The sequence below is a fragment of the Neolamprologus multifasciatus genome, chromosome 20 (genome assembly GCF_963576455.1).
Source record: "Neolamprologus multifasciatus chromosome 20, fNeoMul1.2, whole genome shotgun sequence".
Taxonomy (NCBI): domain Eukaryota; kingdom Metazoa; phylum Chordata; class Actinopteri; order Cichliformes; family Cichlidae; genus Neolamprologus; species Neolamprologus multifasciatus.
In genome coordinates this window covers 24937059-24959915 of record NC_140458.1, presented here as the reverse complement: position 1 = coordinate 24959915, position 22857 = coordinate 24937059, and the positions used below count along the sequence as shown (strand labels likewise).

The 22857-nt window shown below is 43.0% G+C and overlaps 1 protein-coding gene across 9 annotated transcripts in view; it reads right to left on the bottom strand.

Moving 5' to 3' along the window:
- agrn (agrin) overlaps positions 1-22857 on the bottom strand; it is a 257822-nt gene that overhangs the window by 72763 nt on the left and 162202 nt on the right. For all 9 annotated transcript variants that reach the window (XM_085147100.1, XM_085147104.1, XM_085147102.1 and 6 more), the window contains 4 exons: positions 19641-19865; positions 15172-15381; positions 10734-10937; positions 1245-1466 (listed from right to left, as the gene is read on the bottom strand). In XM_085147100.1, the coding sequence (XP_085003226.1) occupies positions 1245-1466; positions 10734-10937; positions 15172-15381; positions 19641-19865 (861 nt within the window). The remainder of the gene's footprint in view (positions 1-1244; positions 1467-10733; positions 10938-15171; positions 15382-19640; positions 19866-22857) is intronic.

The following is a 22857-nucleotide window of genomic DNA, read 5'->3' as shown; positions in this document are numbered from 1 at the left end:
GACGTGCCTGCCCACCAACTGAACACTGCTTTAGATCTGTTTCTCTGCGGCATACATCCTTACACGCTGGAGTTCAATTAAGAGAAAGCTGGGAGGGGAGGATGACAGATGTAGTACACAGGCAGGCAGAGAGTCCACATAGCAACTCTCCAGGAACTAACTCTGTCATTCTAAGTATAAAACTCTAAAAAAACGAGCTCTGTTAAAAGACTTTGATTCCTTTGTGCAAAAAATAAAATAAATAAATAAGTAACAACCATAAAATCTTTTCACACTTTAGATCACAAAGAGCAAACTGATTGTGGTGCACTGATCATGTTTGAAACTGCTCATCTCATCCACAAATACAGTACTGCAGAGGCCAACAGACTTTTGCTGTCGTCAAAATATGCAGGAAAAAAAATCGAATGCATTAAAATTGAGTTACACAGACAGTCTGGCCATGGGGCTAACAGCCACTGTACTTCTGCCCAGTTTGAGTAAAAAGTGAATGACTTGATTGTAGACAAGCAAGAATACTCAATAACCAATTAGAGTCCATGGGAAAATTGCCGTTGCAAAATGGCATTATGCCACAGAGTACTCACTGAGTGGCTTTACCAAGCTGCAAAAACCTGTCCATATGGCAGTGTGCCAGCATAGTGGGTATAGAGATATTTTTACCACTTGAAGCTCCGCTGTCGCTGGTATACTAATGACTAGCTGATACTCTGGCAGTGCAAGACAAAGCCAAGTGACTCATGTAGCCAATTACAGAAAAATATGCACCGCGCTCTGTTTCATCAAAAGCAAAGTGCATCTTCACTTAAAGGTCAAAACAGGCAAATTGGAGTTGTGGTGTTGCTATAGAAGGGCTGATGATGAGCACAGAGGAACAGATAAAGAGTAATGGACAAGGGATCGTGAAATTCATCAGTGTGTTAAGTATTGATTTGCCTTTGCTGGATTTGAAATGGCTCCCAGTGGGGTCACACATGAATATAAAGTTATGTGTGTTAATTGTTAACGTCTGTGGATTATAATTTTGCCTCTCCGTATTGTGGCGCTATTAATTAATTTGCTAAATCATATTCCGAGATCCTTCCATGTCTTTAAGCTATGATTCACAGCATTTCACAGTCATGTCTCCTCACTATAGCTGACTGCATGGGGCAATGTGACCGTACGAGCATGACGTTAATTTGAAATTCATTACTGAGATGCAAGCACTTTTATATTTGGGTTTTGTGACAGTGAGTACTCACCGCAGGGTCCTTTGTGTTGGATGCTGATTTCCTTCTGCAGTGCACAACCCATCAATCGCATCTCGCAGGGGCTGCCGTAGGTCTGGCCGTCGGATCCGCACACGGGGTCGGACGTTTGCGGGCAGGCTTCGGAACACTCGCACACCGCTTCGTTGTTCTTGACCACACACTCTGCCCCGTGACTGCACGCTACATGCAAGCACGGGCTCGGTATGTTGAGATCTGAAGGCCGACCACCCAAGAGACAGAGATCACAGTTAGAGCCATGGTAGCAAACAGTACAGCCTTAGTGGTCGGGGAGAATATAAAGTTGAGGTTGGAGAGAAGTCTGGGGTTGCAAAAGAGCACAGGTGATAGTGAGGTAAGTTAGAATATCGCTACAAATAGAAGCGCCGGTTTTTGTGTTAGAAAGTGTTTAGGGAGAAACAGAGATATGATGGAATATGCAATGCAGCCCTACTCCTGTATCACCTCAACTTCCTTAGTTTCCTATGTCATTTCCTTGCCTTTGTACCTATCCTGATGTATCCTGAATCTTTGAAGAGTCCAAGGAATCCGGAGGCACGAGGACAGTGGATAAAAACATGTCCCTGTAGCACAATAGAGATGAAACAGCCTACGAACAATGGCTGCACTGCCTTTTTTTTCCCTGCGCGTAAACGCCTGGATTAATTGACGTTCCCAGTGTGTCCCTTCAAAGGCTGCCATTTGCATCTCAGTGAGAGCCATTGCTTCAGCCAAAGCTGGTTGAACTGACATGCAGGAGCAAGAAAAGGAAGAGCGCCAGGGATAGAGTTTGCTTTTTGAGAGAGTGAGAGAATTAAAAAGAGAAAGAAATAGGCGAAAAGAAGAAAGAGTCCTCTGCTTAATAATTCAAAAAAAAGGCAAGCTCCTGGGCAGAGGCAGATATGAAATGTGAACATCAGAGAGGTGTCTGCCTCAGTCTTTTCTCCTCACACGCTAACTCCAGCATGACTTCATTAAAACGAGGACAGGATTTTGCACCCATGGTTCTGGTAGCGGCAGATGGGTGTAGGCCGGGGCCGATAAAACCTGACTTGATCAGAACAGAGTGAAAACCTGACGAAAAAAATGGGCGTGAACAGCGCTTTGATCACAGCCTCCCATCCCGTCACTTCTTTAAAGCTTTATGTAGCAGGGAAAATATTATATGGCATCGTGTGCTCTCTGAGTCGGGGGCGCCGGCATGCGTGCGCAAGCGCTGCCGGCTCAGCCCGACGGTCGGAAGATTGAGGCCTTAGGTGGGATGGTGCGCACTCCGGTATCGAGAGCGAGCAAAAGATGATAGCCTGGCGCCGTAGTGGTTTTCATTTAGAAAGTTTCACGCATGAGGAACGGATCCCTCTGCTAAATGTGGTGTGTCTGCAGATTAGAGGAAAACGCAGACGGAGGCATCAAATAGTTTCTGATGAGAAGCGGTGGTTGAAATGGAACCACCAAAATGGAAAGTGGTGCTGTTTCACAACCAAAGCGAAACAAAACTTGCTTCCTCCTTCTGTGCCACCTTTCTTGTGAGCTTTGGTTAGATGAGTAGAGGTGCTGTCATGGAAACTGCCCTTTGTAATGACGCCACCCATGGCTCCATCATTATTGAGACCATTATGGGATTAGATGGCAACACGGGGGTGTTGTGGGTGGGGGGCTGACTTGGCATGTGCGAAGCCCCATGATTCATTTATCAGCTCAGGGATATTCAGCTGAGCTTCAACTCGTAGCGCTAACACGAGGGGGGAAATTATCAACTGATAACGCAGACGGTGGCAATTAGCTTGTTGCACTCTGATGAAAGAAAGGGGGTATGTGGGATAAAGATCAGTGTTATCTACATAAGACAGATCGTTTGGCTCATCTGTCTGAATTATGATCACTCCTGAGCTGAAGTGCAGATATTAAAATAAAAATGAGAGCAGATGTAACATAGTTTGTCCACGACCGCCTACTGTTTTCCCACAACTGTAATTGAGCAAATCTTTCCCGATCTCGAGCGAGGGCGCGGGCGCTCTCATTTCCGAGGGTGAGTGTTTCAGATTAAAGGGTGAAACACCGTTATTGATTTCTGCGTTGGGAAGGCGAGCTGGCTTTTCAAAAGAGCTCGGAGGTGCCACATAAATATGAAAGCTGCTCAATGCCGCTTAATTCGGTGCCGCTTCAAAAACAATTGATTCCCTGTGATCTCATTTCAACGCCTTGTGTCTCTGTGTGTGTGTCTCCAAGTGCGTGTAACCGTTGTACACTTGTGATCCGAGCTTAACTGTACAACCTTGGCCTGCATTAAAGTTCACCAGCCCACTTCCCAAGGACGGGCTCCTAAAACACAACTGCAGCCTCCGATAAGGCCTTTGTCTCCCATTCTCTTTGTTTCACACTCATAAAAAAGATGAAAGAATTCCCCTCCAAAACAATTTTTTTATCATCCTCCACCTCTGGGGGGCAAAATTTCTGCCTGATTTATTAACTGGAGACAATATACGAGGGCGAAAAAAAAAGACAATCTCCCCAAGTGTAAAAAGAATCTTGTGACACAGTTAAAAAAAAGAACTGAAGCTGTCTTTTTACTTTCCCTTGGATGCAGGGAGAAGCTTTGAAATGGCGGGCCTAAGCTTGGTCGCTCACAAGCCTTTTCCAGCTCTCTTTCGCTTTCTGGTCTTCTCCCAAATAGAAAAATCCATCTCTTCATGCATGTATCAGTCCTTCTTTCAGGCAAGTCCAGAATACACCATAGTTTCTGGCTTTAAACTGTTCTGTTTTATGCACGAAAATTAGCTTGACAGTTAGATGGGAGGTGCCAAACACATAACACAGTAGCCAAGGCATTGTTTTAGTGGCTGAGCAGGTGCAGTCTCTCATGGCCATAGAGAAAAGTGGAAGGAGTACGAATACTTTTCCCTCTCTCTATTCAGCTCTGCTAGTGTGTAATCTGCTCTGTTTCTGTACTACCACACTGGCTGACAGGACTTTACATTCCAGGTGTCACCTCAGTCTGTATCCTCTCCTGCTAGGAGGCATGTAAATTTATCCATTTTAATTAGTGTGGTATTTTAATAGCATGCCTCCACTTCAGGACTCAGGAGGGGATTACTTTGGGTTAGGCCGCAGTGTCACTAGCAGGCCACGTCAAATATTGAGAGGACACGTTCCTCTGATTCCCTGATTGCTTACCTGTCTGCCTGAAGTCTTATTATTGCCCACTTAGCGGAGTTATATGACAGATAAAGTGCCAAGGACACCACAGTGCTGCTTATAAAGCTTAACGGCTCCTTGTTAGGTTGCGCGATGGCACGGCGCGCTCCGGTCAGACTCAGCTGTGACTGTGGCTGCTGCAGTGAGCAGGCCCACACTGTTAACCCCACCGTAACATGTCGCTGAAATGCTGGGAGATTATTTTGGCGAGCGTTTCCTCCCATCTCCGCTCAGCTCATACATATGTTAATTGGACTTTTCCCCCCTCGGGTCTGTGTGCAATTCCAAATCATTCCCTATATTATGCAGGGCAGTGAATCAGTGTAATCCAGGTGATGCTTGCAGTGGCCAACTGGCAGGAATAATCACCTACAACTGCAACCCATTACAACACAGGATTCCAATAGGGTGCAGCCAATCTGCAGCAAAATCCCGCCTTCTGTGTGTCTCCACTGCCAGGGCTTTGATCCGACTCCCTTTACCTCCCTCACATTAAAAACATTTATGTATCATATTAGTCGAGGGAGAGGGAGGTGCAGAGAAAAGGCTATATTAGCATACAGCAAAAGGCATACCCGCAGGCTGTGTCTGTCTACCACTGAATACTTATCACAGGCAGGAGGTGAGTCGAAGCCTCTTTGTGCTTGTACAACTAAGAATGTGTTGCTCTTCAAAATAGAGACGAGCAAAAATAACATGGGGAGGGGACACAAGCTGGGATCCCCTGATCTTTTGACATATATCTGTCAGAGATGGGATGATACGCAAATATTGTTGGTCTAATCCAAAAAAGGTGGTGATCTAGTCATTAGGGTGTGTATGTTGCAGGAAGTTTAAAAAAGTAAAGAAAAAACGGCACACCAGTTCGCTTCACTTACTGCATCTCCAATCAAATCAGGAGCTACAGCACGAGGAAGGCCTAGGAAGACATTTTTTAAAAAATGAAAAGAAAACTGTTAAATTGAAAGAACTGCATGGCTGATCACACCCCAACGGAACACCAAGCCCGCCTCAAGTCACTCCTGACACCCCGTTGACCCACATTTCTCTGCAATTTCTGCTCAATGACAGCCTGCGGGCCGCAGTAAGTGGACCGGCGGTCCCTAGCTGCCGTCAATCAGGCTCCCGCGGCACTTCCTCTAATTAACTTGATTAGCAATAACAGCACTGGTGATCTCAGGCTGACTTACACACTCAGCTTCGCGACTGTTTGTTAGTCCAATCACAAACGCGCAGGGGGGAGATGCTCATCAAATAAACATGCAAATGATAAAATATTCTGCACAAAGTCTTGACACCTAAGGTGACAGATTTTTTTCTTTCCTGCTTTGCAGAGCTCTTTGTCAATGACAATGTGTCTTCCACTGAGTGATTTTGTGTTAACCTCCAGAGGCTACAGGCAACACATTTCAAGCAACTTGCACTTGCGTGAGCTTTTCTGCACTTGTGATTGTGAGCGCTCGCTCGCTCTCTCGCACACAGCTGTGTACACACGAAATGACAAAAGAGCCGCGGATAAAGATTTTGCGTCCTCAAAACCAGCTCCTTCATTTCTTCACTCCTTGTTTATGTGTGCGTGTGTGTTTCTAATAGCCTGTCTTTTGTTACTGATTTTACTGAATCATCCTCCTCTATGTGCTAAAAAGCAACACTGCTGCTTGTATTTTTGTTTTATGAACAACATAACCACCAATTCAGAGGGCCCTCTCTACTTCGTATTCTGTTAATACCAGACGTGAGGCTAGTACATGAACGGGCTCCAGGGACCTGTGGTGAGCAGCTATGCACTCCTGTAGTCTTTTCCATTGATTACTACTGAATATGCACCAAAATAGCATGCCCGCTGGGCAGGAAGTAAGCTGCAGCTCAACTTTGGGCCAAGATAGAGGAAAGCAAAGATTTAATTATGCATTTTCACTGCAAAAGTAATTAATTTTACACACAGTCTGGTTCCCTCATATCAAATAAATAGATTCCTTTTTTTAAAGGCATTTTAACAAGCACAATCATTTATGTGGGGGAAAAAAAGTTGTTGAAAAGATATTTTCTTCCAGTTAATGGGCTGTCTCGTGTTGCTTTTTTGGTTTTCAGCTTCAGATTGACTCAGTGTCTTTTTTGGCAGAAAGGCATAGCAAATATACTTCATAAATACAGGAGCTAGCACTTTAAGTTGCTCTGTTATTTCATATCACCTTTATCAATGGGGAAATTTTATAGAATCAGAATACAATAGACTCAAACATCAAAGAGTCTCCCATCATTGCTCGGTCCTCTAAATATAGCTGAAAAAACAAGAACATTTCTGCAACAACAGACCACGCTACATGCACACTTCCTTGCTTAGTTTCATGCAAAGAAATCCTGTGCTGACATCATAGAGGACAGAAGAAGAACAGGATTTCTTTGCATTAGCCTAAAAATATTCTTGTGTTGTGTGAAACACTTAATAGAGGCCATCTGTGGAGATTTAAAATCAATCTCAAATGAACCACTGCAGACATTTTCTTGCATTTTATTCAAACGTCGGATGAAGGCAAGTTCGACTGCACATCGGGGTTGCAATTATGTTTTAACCTGCTATTAAAACTGTGTGTGTGTACTGTAGAACAGCAACCTGGTCTATGAATAAGTCACACAAAGTCCAGTAAATAAAATAATTGAACCTCTTTAAAAGTTGATAGATCTTTTCCTCTGTTGGTGCCAAACGACTCTTATGTTTCCATCTTAGAAACCAAGGCTGCTGACCTGTCCGCCGTCCTTCCCAGCAGTCTACTCTGACTCATTTCCAGCAAAAGTCATTCGCGTGTTTACAGACATCTGGAAGATTTGTGACTCTGTCTGGACTTAAGTAAATCAGCTAAACGTCACGTGGTGTCTTCATCTCTAAATTGAAGGTTTGGATATCAATCAATTTGGGGGTTTTTCCCCCTAGGGAGGACAGCCGTCAGGACGTTATAGACATGTTGGGTTTCTTTACAGCACAATCCATTGTGGGGGTGAGTACCGGCAGGGGAGGGGTGACATTAAAGGCTGTCACCCACATGAGAAGAGATTTACGACTGTGTCAAAACTGGAGAATTTCATCCGTTTGACAGCTGGCAGAGTGATCGATCACTCCACCTAACCCACCACTCGACCAGTGAAACAAGAGAATGAAATGAAAAAGCTCAAAAATTATTAAATACCACTCATTTAATTGATCAGATACATGAAACTTTGCCTATAATTGTGACATGGTGGGCAACTGAGTGCGTGGGACTGTTTGACACAGCTCTCATTCTGATTTGACCTTTGACAGTACTGTCATGGCTGCAAGTGTGTTGGTACGTGCGTTCTGATAGGCTATCGATTGATTTTTAAGAGAACTCAGTGCTTTGGAAGTCAGTTTGGAAGATGCTCACATCCTTAAATTATGTGCATCTGTCAGGTGAATCTTTTTTGTTTTACACACTACAAGTTTGAATATAGTTTCATTTAAGAAAAAAAGAAAAAGAAAAAAAAAGAGAGAGAGTTCTATGTGATTAAACACATGGAAACACCGACACACACACACTCCTTGCATGCATATCATCTGTCTGACTAAACCAACAGTCTCAGTGGGCACCTAGGCTTGCCTCTTTTGATGTTTAATTAAAACCGTATCGGGGGGCGGTGGCGTTTGTGGCGATCTGTTTTGAAAAATATGCAAATGTCAATAAAAATGCATTAAAGAAACATACTACCATCCGCTGACGGCTGCGATGCGCAGTGGAAGGGAGGAAAGGATGAAGAGCGAGGAGGGAGAAAAAAAATAGTGAAACAAACGAGGGAGGGGAGGGGGCTGAACTGAGGCAGCATTTGCCAGAAATAATGAAACAGAGCAAAATATATAAGCGCTCGCGCTGCCATTTCCACTATTTAATTTATTCACAGCTCAGACGGCCGAATAATGCAAATGAGTTTTGGTGTCTCCTGACGCTGACGACTGGAGATAACTTTGGTATTCAGCTTCGCCCCAGTGCCTAGAGGATGGACGGATTTCTCTCGTTTTATCGGCCTCTGTCGCAACAACAATAAAAATGCGGACAGCAACTCTGAACGTGATTACACAACGCGTCTGTTGGGCGGATTTCTTGTTTGAGGTAATGTCACACCGAAAAGCATGAGCAGATTACTCCAGCTTTATCACACATGCTGGGCTATCAGCGTTGTGATGGGAAAGAGCAAAAAAAAACCCTGAGTCTGAAAAAGATTAACTCAAGACGAGGTCTTCAAATCGTCTCCTAAAATGATCACAGAGACACTCGGACACGTAAATGACACACGATTAAAAATATCGGTGCATTCTGCGCTATAGCTTTAAAACAGATGTCATCTTAATTTGGGTGAATCAACCCTTTAAATCAGCCCCTTAACACGAGGAAACACGCTAGACAGAGCGTATCAGTGCCGAGAACAGAATGGGCCTTGAACATCTTATGATATCGGTTGAAATCCTGCCAACCTGCTTTACACACCGAACCTTGAATGAAGTGTGTGCAGCTTAAGGTTGGCTCACTAAGCTTAGAGGCTAACAAATCTCTTCATTCTTCTTTTATTAACAAAGAGCAATTCACAATACATTCAGCTGGCAGACTTTCACCAGCATGAATGTTGATATGGGGCAGCTCCGCATTAAATCGGATTTTGTTCAATTACAGTGTTTAATGTTTTGAAAATCATTTATTTTTCACAATATCTGTGCCACCGTGAGACGGTTTAAGCTTAACAGAGAAATTATAGCAAGTAAACTAAAGTGAAGGGGATGGTTAAGGATAGGCAGGGTTGTGGCGATGGTGTTGACCGTTAAGAAGTTGATATAGTTGATACAACAGGAGAAACCTCTTGTTTTACCTACACATACAGCCACCCTGACCTCAGTCTTTTAATGTTTTCACTAAGGATGTTCTGTGTGTGAGTGGCTTCATTTTTCTGATTTAGCAACATCAGTTCTAGAAGACATAAATGCAGATTTGCACAAAATGTTAATTTTCTAGCTAAATGACGCATTCTAAAAAAGCTGTGTAAAATATGATTAAACTATAATTACTACTACTACTAGCAGAACTACTACTACTGCTACTATATACTTCATTGTGTCAGGTCTCCTTTTAGCTCCAGCCCTTCACTGGGTTTCTGTTCAATCCAGAAATGAATTTTAAAACCTCACATACCTGAATGATCGCATTTTCAAGACCTTGTAGGATATAAAATGTTTCATTAAAATACAGCTGAACTCCAGCCCTACTGCAGGAGTCATGCTTACACGTGGTTTGGTGCATTGTTGCAAGCTTTTTACGACACAATCCTGATTGATGGAGCGGGGGGGGATTGTTTGGGAAGCTGTTAGGTTGGGATCTGGCGTGCACTTTGAACATGCAATAGAAGATTAACCAGAGGTATGCATCGGTTAGACAGGTTAGGTTGAAAATAAAACACAGAGAGGAGAGAGGGAGACTTCTCCAACCTCAGGGATCACATCTTTGCAGGAGGGTAAACAGAAGGAAAAGACATTAATGCCACAAAGACACACAGAGAGACAGAAAGAGTGAGAGGAAAAAGACAGAAGTACAAGACCCCTCCTGTTAGGTCCGCACGGAGCGAGGGGAAGGGCTTCACCCCTCAGAATCCGCTTGATGAGGTCGCCCACTGGGTGACCCCACTTGCCACCTGCAGCCAGACAACCGGGAAGCCGGCCAAATGGACATAGACAGACAGACTGACTGACGCACTGGAACAAGAGAGAATAGCTTTTTTTATGCAAGAAGAGCACACAAGACAAAAAGACAAAGACAAGGGAGGAAAAAACGACAAAAGCCACTGAAGTGGAAGACTGGCACCAGTGAAGGAGTAGAAGACGGAGGGCGGATGAATGAAACATGAAGGTGGCGTTTCGTTTTGGTTGTCTGTTTGAGATGCTGGGATGAAGCGTGACAGGGGTGAGGAGATGGATGGGAGGTGAATGGGTGACGAATTGAAGGCACCGTTTTTGTTTTTTGGCACACCCATACTTTCTGAATGTACACCCCACCCCTCAGAGGACATCACCCAACCGTTTCAGATACTTTTCAGGAAAGTTTTAAGTACAGACGAACGTACCATCAGCCTAGACTCTTCAGCAGGAAAAACAGACTGAAATTGGATTACAAATACACAGAGAAAGACACACCAAGACAGGGATTCAGCACTAGTTTGTGCGAAAGCCAAAGAAGGAGGAATCCCCACCACCAGGTCACCACCCACCCTTTCCTAGTCTCCAGCTCTACTCACCACAGGGTCCTAGGTGCTTGGTGGCGATGGGGGTCTTGCTCAGGCACTCCGCCTTGCGTCGTATACAGTCATTGGTGTATGTGTTACCATCCTTCCCACACAGAGGCTTGTAGGTGCCGTCACACTCGATGGGATCACAAGAGCAGCGGGCACTCAGCTGTTCCACCAGACACACACCATAGAAGGGACAGTCCTTGCATTCGTCTGCAAGAAAAACAAAACAATGCAGCTTCTTTGGATTGTACAGGGGATAACCCTACCTTAACCTTACCTTAACCCTTCCCCCCTTTCAGACGGACCATTCAGTGACCCTTTTTTGCTCTATGTGTGAACATCTGCTTTCACTCATTCATTCATTTTTTTCCTTTAATGTGTACAGAGACTGATTAGGCTTTTTAGTTTCCAACTGCCAATTTTGCAACAGCATGACAGACTGATCATCACAGATGAAAGCACTGAAGAGGTACTTAGCAAACATAACAACAACAAAAAATTGAAGCTAGAGAAGTGTCAACCTGTTGTTCTTCCTGCTGTGTTAACTTGCTGATACAACCATAAGGACATAAACCAGGCTATAAATCATCCAAGTAGTAATTATATGAATGTTTACTGTTGTTTATGGAGATAGGTGATGTTAGCAGAGGCTTTTGCAGAAATGCATGAAAGAAACACATCAGAGATTCATATATTAGATGGCATGATACATGTGCTGCACAAAGTGGGTTGGGCAAAGTCTGTGATGATTGCATTTTGTCCTTACACCAAGCATCTTTTTCTACACCATATATAAAAATGATTTCAGGACCCTATTTGCAAATACTTCCAGTATATCTGCAGAAGGCCCATGTTAGCTGTCAATCTCTGACAAACAACATACGCTGGAACATACAGTTATTCTATAGACTAGAAATGACATACTCAGATTAGCCAACACACCAGCGTAAGGCAGTAGTGCTTAAAAAGAAGTCGGACCACATTTGTTCCTGTCAAGTAGATTATTTGATGCTTAATTTGTTACATAACCTTTCTTGGATGCTGGATTCTTAAAAGACACAATCACAAAAGACCCAGTCTTGTCAGGTGACTGCAGTGGTTTGAACCAATCAGCTTTGTATGAGGAAGAAGAAGACGTTCTTACAAAGTTACTGTGATTCTAGCTGCGGTTTGTTGATGTGACTGGTTGACGTTCGCCTGAAGTAGACACTGACATACAGAAGGTTCATCTCGTCATCTGCTGTGTATTTTTTGGGCTGTTTTCTTCCCTATAACAAACAAGGATTGCTTCCCAGATGGTTCTGTGCAACAAACCATCTGTTACATCAGGTTATCTGTTCTACGCACATTAGGCGACAAAACTGTCCACAAAGTAAGTTCACATTACATTTTACAGGGAGTAATCGACTAGAAATGATAGCTAAAGCCAAGAGTAGTGGCTGGATGAATGAGAGTGAGTACCAGAGGAGTTATTAGACATATTTTTTTATAATAGTTAGAGCTTTCGCTGCAGTTTAAAAGCTTGTTTGGGAGCCAGTTTAGCTCAGTGGGTGAGTGGTTGACCATATGTTACACGGCTAGAGCGCGGCAGCACGAGTTCAAGACTGACCTGCGGCCCTTTGCTGCACGTCCCTTCTCTCTCCCTCAACTTTCCTGTTTATCTTCAGCTCTCTACTATCAAATAAAGGCTAAAATGCCCCCAAAAAATTATCTTTAAAAAGAAAAAAACGGCCTGTTTTTTCCATTTCCATTTTTCCATTTAGTTTTCTGGTTTGCCGCTAGCAAAAAATAAGCAAATCTAGTAGCCTGCACTATGAAGGGACACCTAATAAGACTGCAAATACCCCCCCAAAACCTTACTCTATCAGCATGCCTGTGCTCCCCTCTAACTTTAATAATAAAGTTTTGCAAAAACTTTAACAAAAAGAATAATCATGAATTTCATTTTAGGGTCATGTTTAAGTCTAAACTATTAAAGTCATACCATTTTGACTCACTAAGCAGAAATCTACTGTGGAAATTAAGAAAAAGCGAAATACTGGTAATGTGAAATGGCAAATTTGCCACTGAAGTGAGAAAATTCAATTTGAGGCAAGCCTCTGTTCTGGAGGCACTTGAATTTATTCCATTCCTGATCAGTGGATCAAATTTGTACACCAATTCAATTCCTTCTTCTCTTCTCTTTAAAAGCCTGTCATGCCACACTTAATTACATCGGCGCTGTATCAGACTGAAAGGGGTACAAGGATGTGCAATGTCATGGTTACAAGTCGAAATGGCCAGTTTCATTAGTTACCAATTTGTAATTTGCTTAGGGATATGATTTCATGGATCTCTGTTTCAAATTGAATTATTCTTTCATTTGAAAAGGCACAGCAGAAAGAGAGGGAGGAAAAAAGGAAGAAAAAAAAAAGTCCATCCCATTGCTCACATGCATGAACATGTCTGCATGCACACACACTCTCATACAGCACACACAACGCTACTTAGGCTGGGATTTGGGCAATTTTAAGGCCTGACGCTAACATCGGCCTGTCAAGCGGAGCAGAGAGAAGAACCAGGCTGTATCAGCATCCGTTGCTGACCATACCAAAAGACGTCCTGCGGTGATCTGTCCTTGGTGTTGTCAGGGGGTTTTAATACATGGGTGGGGGTCTCCGCACATTACTGCTGTAAACCCGTAGAGCTGTAGCTTTGTGGGACTTCAGTAACAACACACCAGGAAAATTGGATTTCCTCCGATGGCTATCAGACATACAGTAAAGGCTGACAGCTCTTTGTTGACTACGGCCTAAACCTCATGTTGTAATAGCACAGATAACAGCCCTGGGGGCTCTTATCAGGCTGGAGGAGGCTAGTGCTAGCATGGATACAATACAGACCCCGAGACCCGGCAGTAATTTATCTCTCTGGAACACAGCTTTAAAGTTTGATTTTGATGCTAGTCTACCTGTATGTGTTAAAACATTGGCTGAAAGTATTTCAATTCTTGCATAATATATGGTAATACAATAGCAAGGTTTCACTTATACCATATATACCGCGCATATATAACCCCAACAAGCCAAACATTTTCACTGGCTGCTTTCCTTGTTGTCCTTTTTCTTGCTGGGGTTTCAATAGAGTGGTTTGTCCAGACTGAAACACAGACTTCACTATTAATATTAGTCGGTCCTTGTAATACATTTGCAAACAACGTTTCCCATCATGCAGATTCTGAAATCAAGCAGACAGTTGTGTAGTAAGTAAAGTAAAGTCTTGAAATATCAGTAGATACACAAGACATTTAAATTTATGTCACTTTTCCTACTGCTAGAACCTGCTGTAGATACAGGGCAACTCCAGGCCTCGAGAGCCGGTGTCCTGCAGGTTTTAGATGTGTCCTTGAACCAACACAGGTGATTTAAATGGCTAAATGACCTCCTCAACATGTCCTGAAGTTCTCCAGAGGCCTGGTAGTGAACTAATCATGTGATTCAGGTGTATTGAACAAGGGTGATATATAAAACCTGCAGGACACCGGCCCTTGAGGCCTGGAGTTGCCCACCCCTGATCTACAGTTGTCTGCTCTTTTTAAGACACCAAGTCAAGGCTGCTCAAATACGATTGGTCAGCCTACAACAGACTACAAATGAGACTTAAGAGAGCTTCTGCATAGTCACATACCAATATAGAAAGATATTATATTGTTGAATTTTACAAATACCACAAAACAGAAATTTAGCCACGTCAAATAACAAAAGACCAAAAGCAGGGATGTCTGACTCATTCTACATGCGGTCAGTTTTGATCTTAAGTGGGTTGGACCAGTGAAACTGCCCTTTCATTTAACTACACATTTAATGCAGGAGATTTCTCAATATATGAAACTTCAACTTTAAGAGTTTCTCTTACTTTTTCTACACGATAAAGAAATGCTGCTGTAGAAATGAAAGAAATGTAGAAACTGAACTTTCTATAGCTCATAGTGAAAGAATACAAACCTTTGGCCGTGGGGGAGGTCTCTGTGAGCAAGAAAAGCTAAAGTAAAAACTATTAAAATTCATTAAAAAAATCCAGAATCTATGCCCTCCTTCACATTCCAAAACCAGAAACTGTGAGCCAGATTGAAGTCTTTGCTGGACAGATTCAGAGCCCGGAGCCTTATGTTAAACACTTCTGACCTAGACAGACAAATGGCTACTCCCTGTTATACCTGCACGCAGATAAATTACAATATTTGAATTCATCTCATCTTATTATGTTGCATTTTTTTAGATTATTAACAGGGGGAGAAGGGCAAGGTCTACTAAATCTCTGTTTCACGCAGCATAAAAGAATCCTTTATATAAGTCATGGCATTTGAGTATTTTTATCCCTTGCATCACTAAATGTATTTCCAAGATGTTTTGGGATCTGTATTGAAAGGGTTGCACACTTTAAAGACAACAAGCTTCAGCCTTACCCAGCGTTGTGCACTGTCCTGCATGGATCTTTCTGAGCGTGACGCCTTTCTGGATGCCCGTCGCCCTCATAGCGCACTCACTGGGGTACGTCCGGCCATCACTGGCACACAGAGGCTCATCGCTTAGGGGGCACAACTCGAGTGGCACAAATTTCAGTGGCTGGCGGGTGAGAGGCTCCACGCGGCAGTTCAAAACGTTTTTGCACGGATCTGTGGAGAAAGAGTTAAGAATGTGTACTGCAGTACAGCATAACATACAGTACAATACGACAGGGAAGAAATTACAGTTTGTCACTTTTGCTAAAGCACAGAATCCCATTCTCCGAATCATGCTATCAAACTTGCATTTATCGAATAAATGACAGAACTTTTTTCACACAATTTGCAGCTCTCGTTTAATCTTTTCTCTGAATCTGAAATTCTCACACTTCACCACAGTGATGCACCTGTGATGCATAATACTAACCACTGGAGGCAGAGATTAAACACAGCTACAGCAGAAATGTAGTTTTTCTTTTTTTTTTTAAACATGGTGACTCAAATATGTGAATAGTTGCTGCTAATTATGTAATGAAACTTGTATATGCCAGGTAGCAAAGGTAAGTGGAAGGTTGATACTAACAATGGAAGGCAACAAGCTGAGAGGCGGAGGAGGAGGACTACAAGAACGAGCACAATTTAGGGCAGTCATTTTCGATGATCTTTGCTGAGCAGCTGTGATAGACCATGTTTCTGCAATATGAAAACAAATAGAAGAAACCTCTAGTAGGAGATTTATACATCGCGACTTACTCAAGAAACTACCGCCTTTGGTATTTTTCACACACAGAGCTAATATTGCTTTTATGAGTCTTACTTCTTACAATTACGGTACAGTTCAAAAGTCTTTTGTTCAATTTTGCTTCCAAGGGGCCAGACCTTTTTTTTGTCATTTAAAAAAAAATACACGTTTGGGCAATAACAGAGCAAAGAGAAGAAGCTGGAAGAGAGAGGCAAGGAGAAGACAGGTTAGATTAATACCCAGGCTTCTTGAGCAGTGCTTCTCCAGGCTTTCTTCCAGAGTTTTTTCTTTGAACATTGGCTGCTTTTTCACTCCAGGGAATTAACCTGTGTTGTCTACCAGAACATTCTCATTCCCGACACGTAACATACCGACGATTTATCACGTCCCAAGGCGTCCAATGGGAACGCGAAAGGTAACCTTCCGTGTCCCTATGACATGCGCCTGATTGTGGATGAAATCCAATAGAATGACGCTCTCGGTGGTAACGCACGTTCCAGCCATGTATTCGAGCCCTAACCCTAACCATAACCTTATCCCTAACCTTAACCACAATCGTGTTAGATAGTGTTTTCCAAAGCGATTCATGATGAGAAATTAAAATAAATGTACACGTGTAGATTGAATCCAAATGGGTTTCATGTTTCCTCCTGTTTACGAACGCGTAACAAAGGAACGTGTTGGGTGACTGAAAGGTTTGTCAATTTGTCACAAAAACACATAATTTCTTTTACCCTAAATGAATCTACAAAAAAGATAACATGGTTTGACACAAAAAAAGCTGATTACCAAAGATTAAAGGTGATTACCAAAGACTTATTAGCTAAAACTTGGCATTACCTTGGTATGGTGTGTAATGCATCCTTAGGAAATTGAGGAAACTGGACAAGTGGAGGCCAAAAGAACAATTAGCAGACGTAAAAAATATTTCAGCAAAGGCCTGACAGAGGCCCTAAAGTATCTAGACCTTTAGTTGATCCATTCACTGTTCAATGAAGCCTCATCAGAAATGGTCTCAATGGAAGGAGACGCTATTCTAAAGCAACAGAAACAGGGACCAAAGCTCCTACAGAGTGGTGAACCCAAACTAACAAACTAAAAAGTTTTGGTATCATTGTCAGTATGTAGATAGGTCAGGATAAAGGTGCAACAATGAGTTTCTACATGTATCTGTAAAATATGGTGGTGGCTCTGTCATGGTTTGGTGCCACATTTCATCCAGTGTCATTGAGGATCTTAACAACAAATGATGGAATTGTGAACACGGGAAAGTACTGTGAGATTTTGATTCACCTTGTACGTGGAAAGCATCTGATTTGGAAAAACTAAATTTTTCAGCACGACAATGATGCCAAACAAAGAACAAAACAAACGGCAGCCAAGATCCAAAGAAGAGCTTTGAATGTCCTTCAAGAAGTTTGGAGAACTATTTCTGATGATACTTCAAGAAATTACCAGAAAGATGAGATTGTGTTTTCTCATTTCTGGTGTACTGTGCAATGAATGCTCAGTAGTGTTATTATTTTTGACAGCGAATTAGCTAAAAATATTGTGTAGTTTTGAGCTTTTCATGCATTTTTTTTTTGTGTGTGTGTTTTCTTAGAAGAGTCAAAGGTTTTATGAAAGTAGTTTGAAAATTGGTTCTCGTGTTTAAAGCTTGGAGAAAAGGTCATAAGGTTTCAGGAAATGTGTCTTAGAATTTGTGAAAAACTGTAATTAGACTCCGAGGGAACATAATCTAAAACATCTGTGACCATTTTTGGTTCTGCGGAAAAAAGTGAACAACCCTTCACTGGCAAAAGAAAAAAGCAGCACAGTCTGGATTAATTGTGTTCAAACTGGCAACTCCTTTCAAAGAAAACTTTTTAAGTCCTGCTAGATAAAGTGTTGGTAAGTCATCTTTTAATTAGCGGCGAACAGTCTTATAGCTATGATATGTCAGCTGAGAAGAGAAGAGAAGAGAAGAGAAGAGAAGAGAAGAGAAGAGAAGAGAAGAGAAGAGAAGAGAAGAGGAATATCTGCTTCACAGATATTATCAGTGGCCCGGCAGCTGAGAGCAGCTCAGAGTAGGACCTTGGATGTGAAGGGGAGACAAGGAAACAGATGAAGAGACGATCGGTTTGATTTGCTCTCTCGCACCTCCTTCCTTCCAGGGGAGTGTTGGTCTGGCACGCTTGGCCCTATCAGTCCGTGATCATAATGGAATTGGTTTGTGGATGTGTGTGATGGGGGTGTTACTCCTTGAAACAGGAGCCCAGCCTTTATCCTGCTCGCCACGCTTTCAGCATGTGGGAAGACAAAGGATTTATGTAGCACCGTGACATATTAAATCACTGCCAAGCTGCCGGCGAGTCATTCAAAACACACCAAGGATGAAACACCCTATCATCGGGAAAGGAGTAGAAAGAGAATGAGAAACAGAGAATAAGAGAGAATGGTTTCCAGAGACCTCTGGCAGCAATACAAAGAGTGACAATGCTGGGACAGAAAAAGGGACGGAGCGCTTTGGCTGCGTGGGGGTGGGAGGCGGAGTGACCATAGGCCAGGCCTCGGATTGTTTTCTGTGTGGACAATACAAAGGCTTGTAGAGACTTGCAACTGAGCAAACAGGGGTTTTATCGTAATGCACGCAGCGTCTCTGCATGACGCAGTGCCTGACCCGCCAGCCAGACCATTATCTGAGAGAAAGACCATTACTACCCATTAAGCGAGAAGAACAGCTTCTAGAGTCCATGCTTTTCCTCTAGCTGAGCAAGTGGGGTGATTACAAAAAGAATAGACTGTTTTCTGTGAAAACGAGCAGTGCAGATAAATCAACAGCATTTGCCTGGCGCGGGCTAGCAAGTTGAAATAGCCAATGCTCAGTTGAAATGGCTGCAGGAAGATTTAAAGCACCATCAGGGCCAACCAGTCCCCTGAGCTGACGCTGTCCCCAGGGGAGACGGTGCAACCCGGGTCACTTTGGCCGACTCACGTTGGATTTATACGACCAACCTTCTGCCTGTGGACAAACACATCCATCTCTCATTGCCTACCACCCGCTCTGTCTCCTGGAGGCTCCTGCTGCTAAAAGACAGAGTTACTATCTGTAGTCTTTCCCTCCGTCTTTCTCGCCACAGAATAAAAAGAGCTAAATAGTCGAGCGCCTAGAGAGTAAACAACAATTGCCTGATGAGAACAAGGATGAGCCAAAAACAACACAAAAAAACCTGCTCTTAAAACCTATTTAAAATAAACAACAATCCGCACCGTAGGAGAACCTGTGTGGGGAAAAGCAACCTGAATGAAAAATGAGAATTAGAGAATTAGAGTAGAGGTGTGCCTTAAATAAGCAGGGTATGTGATAGAGGAACACAAAAGGAAGAGGTAAGAAACAGTGGAAAGGGAAGAAAAGGTTTTCTGACCATTTAAAACAAAAAATCTCAACAAAAACGACATTTTCACCATTGGAAATGTCATTTTTGATACTATCAGGGTTTTTTTTTTTGTATTTCCATATTTTGCAACAATTTATATTTGATAGTGTGACTCTGGGACATCTCCCTGCTACAGCAAAAGAAGAAGAAATAGGGCGGAGTTGGGTTGGGAAAGAAAATAAACTGTGATGGGAACTCTTCAATATTACCTGTGCTCAAAATCAGTGTTACAAAAAACAGAAACAAACACAGAAAACACAACGAGAGCTTACCGCAGTGTCCTTGGTACTGCACACGAATGTTCTTCTTGTTCTTGCAGGCATGCTGATGGAGCTCGCACTCATTCACGTAGTCCTTTCCATCACTACCACACACTACTTGCTTGGGCTTGCCCTCGCAGCCGAGGGGGCACATGCACTTTGCCGACAAGCCATCTGAAGACTGGACACAGGTGCTGCCGTAGCTGCAGGCCACCTCGGTACAGGGATCCTTCAGAGCTGCAGGAAGGGGCAGACATAAAAACAAGCTTTAGTCAAAAGCAAAAGGGGCTCTTGCACTGAAGAGCACGTCTGTCAAGCGCTAATACGTCGCAGTGCTCGCCGCTACAGTACACTGGAGTGCATCACAAATGACAGGCCACCTTATTCAAGTGGCTTTCGGTGCACTTTTACAAGCGCTGCCTAGTTATTCTGAGGTTTGAAGAACTACTTGACACCCCTGGGTAAAGATGCACTGCCACAGCTATCTACTAGTACAAACAAGTTTCATTTCACAGAGTAGTGTGAATTGGATTAGAAGCTTTGCATTCACAACACATTCTGTGTCGCTACGCTCAAGCATGCTTTAATCGGCACGGCTGAAAAGCGACCCTTGAATATTTACCTTTCCATAAATTAGACCAAGTGAGAGCAGGGAAAAGGGGTATTCCTCCCTCGTGAGGAATTTGTTTCCATCCTAATTAAGCAGCATGCCGCTTGCAGCTGAGCGACGTACCCCAATCCGAGGAGAAGGTGCAACTTTTAATTTTGCCTTTGTGCGCCATCAACGGGGGCTTTTCTCGGGCCTCATATGCTCAACAAAAGGCAGCCGTGAGATTACAATCGCTGTCTTCTCACAGCATGATACATATTTATGACTGTCACAGACAAACATGCTTTCCCATGAGAGAGAAGCGCGGCATCGGCAGCCCTCTCATTTCCTAAGCCCGCCACTTTTAGAATAAATATTTACCAATGTCTGATATTATCCCCGCTTTTGTTACAAGCAACATCGATGAATTTAATTTAAAGCGGGAGTGCATATATTGAATCGCAAACTCTGTGCGTCTCGCTTTGTTTTTTGTGTGCGTTTTTTTCTTTACTCCTCAGACAAGAGCAGAGCGTGTTTCAAATTTGCCTTCTTTCTTTTCTACCTTTTTTGAAAATTCAATACCTGCCTCCGGGATGAAATGGCACTGCCTTGTTAATAAGAGACTGGAATGTGTGCAGAGATATATTATGGATGTGTAAGAAGACAGGAGAGCTATGAGGAAGCTATGATCAAAGCATACCCCACCCTCCCTCGCCTTCCTCGTCTTCATGACACATCCCCACCACCCTCCTTTCTTTTCTTTTTCTCTTTTTTTTGCTCTTTCCTGTCAAGTTCTTTTGAGGTTTGGTGCGTTAGGCGCTTTAATGAACACTTTTTTTCCCTCCCCATTTTATATTTGTGCTGTATCGCAGCAGGAACTTTGAAACCGACTCTAATTTACAAGTAACTTCAAGATAAAGTACGATCAAGTAATTGCATCTCTAACTAAAAGACTCGTAGAAAATGACTCACTGGAATCATAAATCATTACTGGAAATCATAGGTCATTGTGAGGCGATGATGACTTAATGGCTCCTCATGCGAAACAGATAGCAATTGTGATGCTTGGCCTCCGCTGTGTGTCTAATCACATGAACAATGAAGCGCTGATGACTTGTGGGAATGGAGCCGCTATAAAAACCTTGTTGTATCTGCCGGAGCAGGTAAAAGGTCATGTTAAATCACAGTTGCAGCAATTATAAGCGAGCTACTTTCAGTGCACATGCACAAACTAGTGTGTTACTCAGCATATGCTATGAGTTCGCCTGCTCAATAATTGTAGGGTTGAAGGTGCGATCTTGGGCTCCTCTGAGAAAATATACATGCTGTAAGTGAGCTCAAAGAATGATCCAGCAATCAGAGAGTAGTTTGTCTGGCATTGGCACGTTTTACTCGATTCAGAGGAGCTGATGCTGAGGTAGTAAAGCCCTATCTGGAAGTTTGATATCCAACTTCTCCAGTGTTTTGGAAAGAGATGTGGAGTCTGAAGTCTGAGCATCAGGATAAAAGCATCAGCTGTTATTCAACTTTCATTATTAGCATCCTGTTCCCCATTTTTACACATATAAGGCAAGCTGAATAAGCTACAACAAAAACCCAAATAACCAAGGATAATGTATGACTTAACTCCTATTTGATCCATCAGCTTATGTCATCTAATAATGATAAAGCAAGACGAACCATGAATTGATGCACTGATACTGCTGTGGGCTGTGGGAAATAAGCCCTTGGATGTTTCCTTCTCCCTTCTCTTTTGCTCACACCTACCCCAAAGTCACACGAGCAGAGGTTCAACTTTGAGCCCCTCCTGTACATCTGATAAAAGGTACAAGCCACAACAGAATCCCACAAACTGCAAAAAGAAGACCGCAGCAATCACACTGCAATTTGTCCAGGGCTTGTACAATCAAGTTTCTTCAGGTAGCTGTGGCTCAGGATGTACAGTCGGTCATTCACTATTCATAAGGGCTGTTACACGATCCCGAAGTGTCCTTGGATAAGATGCTGAACCCCACAGTAGCACTGGTGTATGATGGATGAAGCACTGCGTGAATGGGTGAATGTGGCTCTTGTAGTTTGGTCAGTGAGACTAGAAACATACTATATGTGCTAGTCCATTTAGCGTGTTGTTTTGATAGCCCTGCTGTTGGGAATGGGAGTTGTTTTCTGACAAGAAGTCGTACCTTGTCAGAATGCTCACTTCTTCTATAAAATAGTGGTTGTTAAGGGGTTGCAGTCACATCTACTGAAGAGTAGGAGAAAGACGAGAAAGAAACCCAGTGATTCCCCCTTTCCTTAGAGTAAACAGCATCCTCGTAGCACTTCTTGATCTCATTAAATAATAGCCTGGGCTTTCTCTCCCTCCCCAACCTCCCTTTCCTCCAAGCAAATCTGGCGTGTTGACAGGCAAGAAGGGGTGGAAGCGATAGTAAGGGGCACGAGAGCTAGGTAGAACAGGAAGGAGAGGTGGGGGCGCTTGATTTGAATGCTAACAGGGACCGATTTGGATACGAAGCACAGCCTCGATGGGGCGTTAGTGCAGATAAGCTTTCCTTCTCAGACTCAGACAAGCAGGCAAATTGCCTGGGCGAATGATCGGTGTAACAAGCTAAAATGAAAAAAAAAAAAAAGACAGAAAAA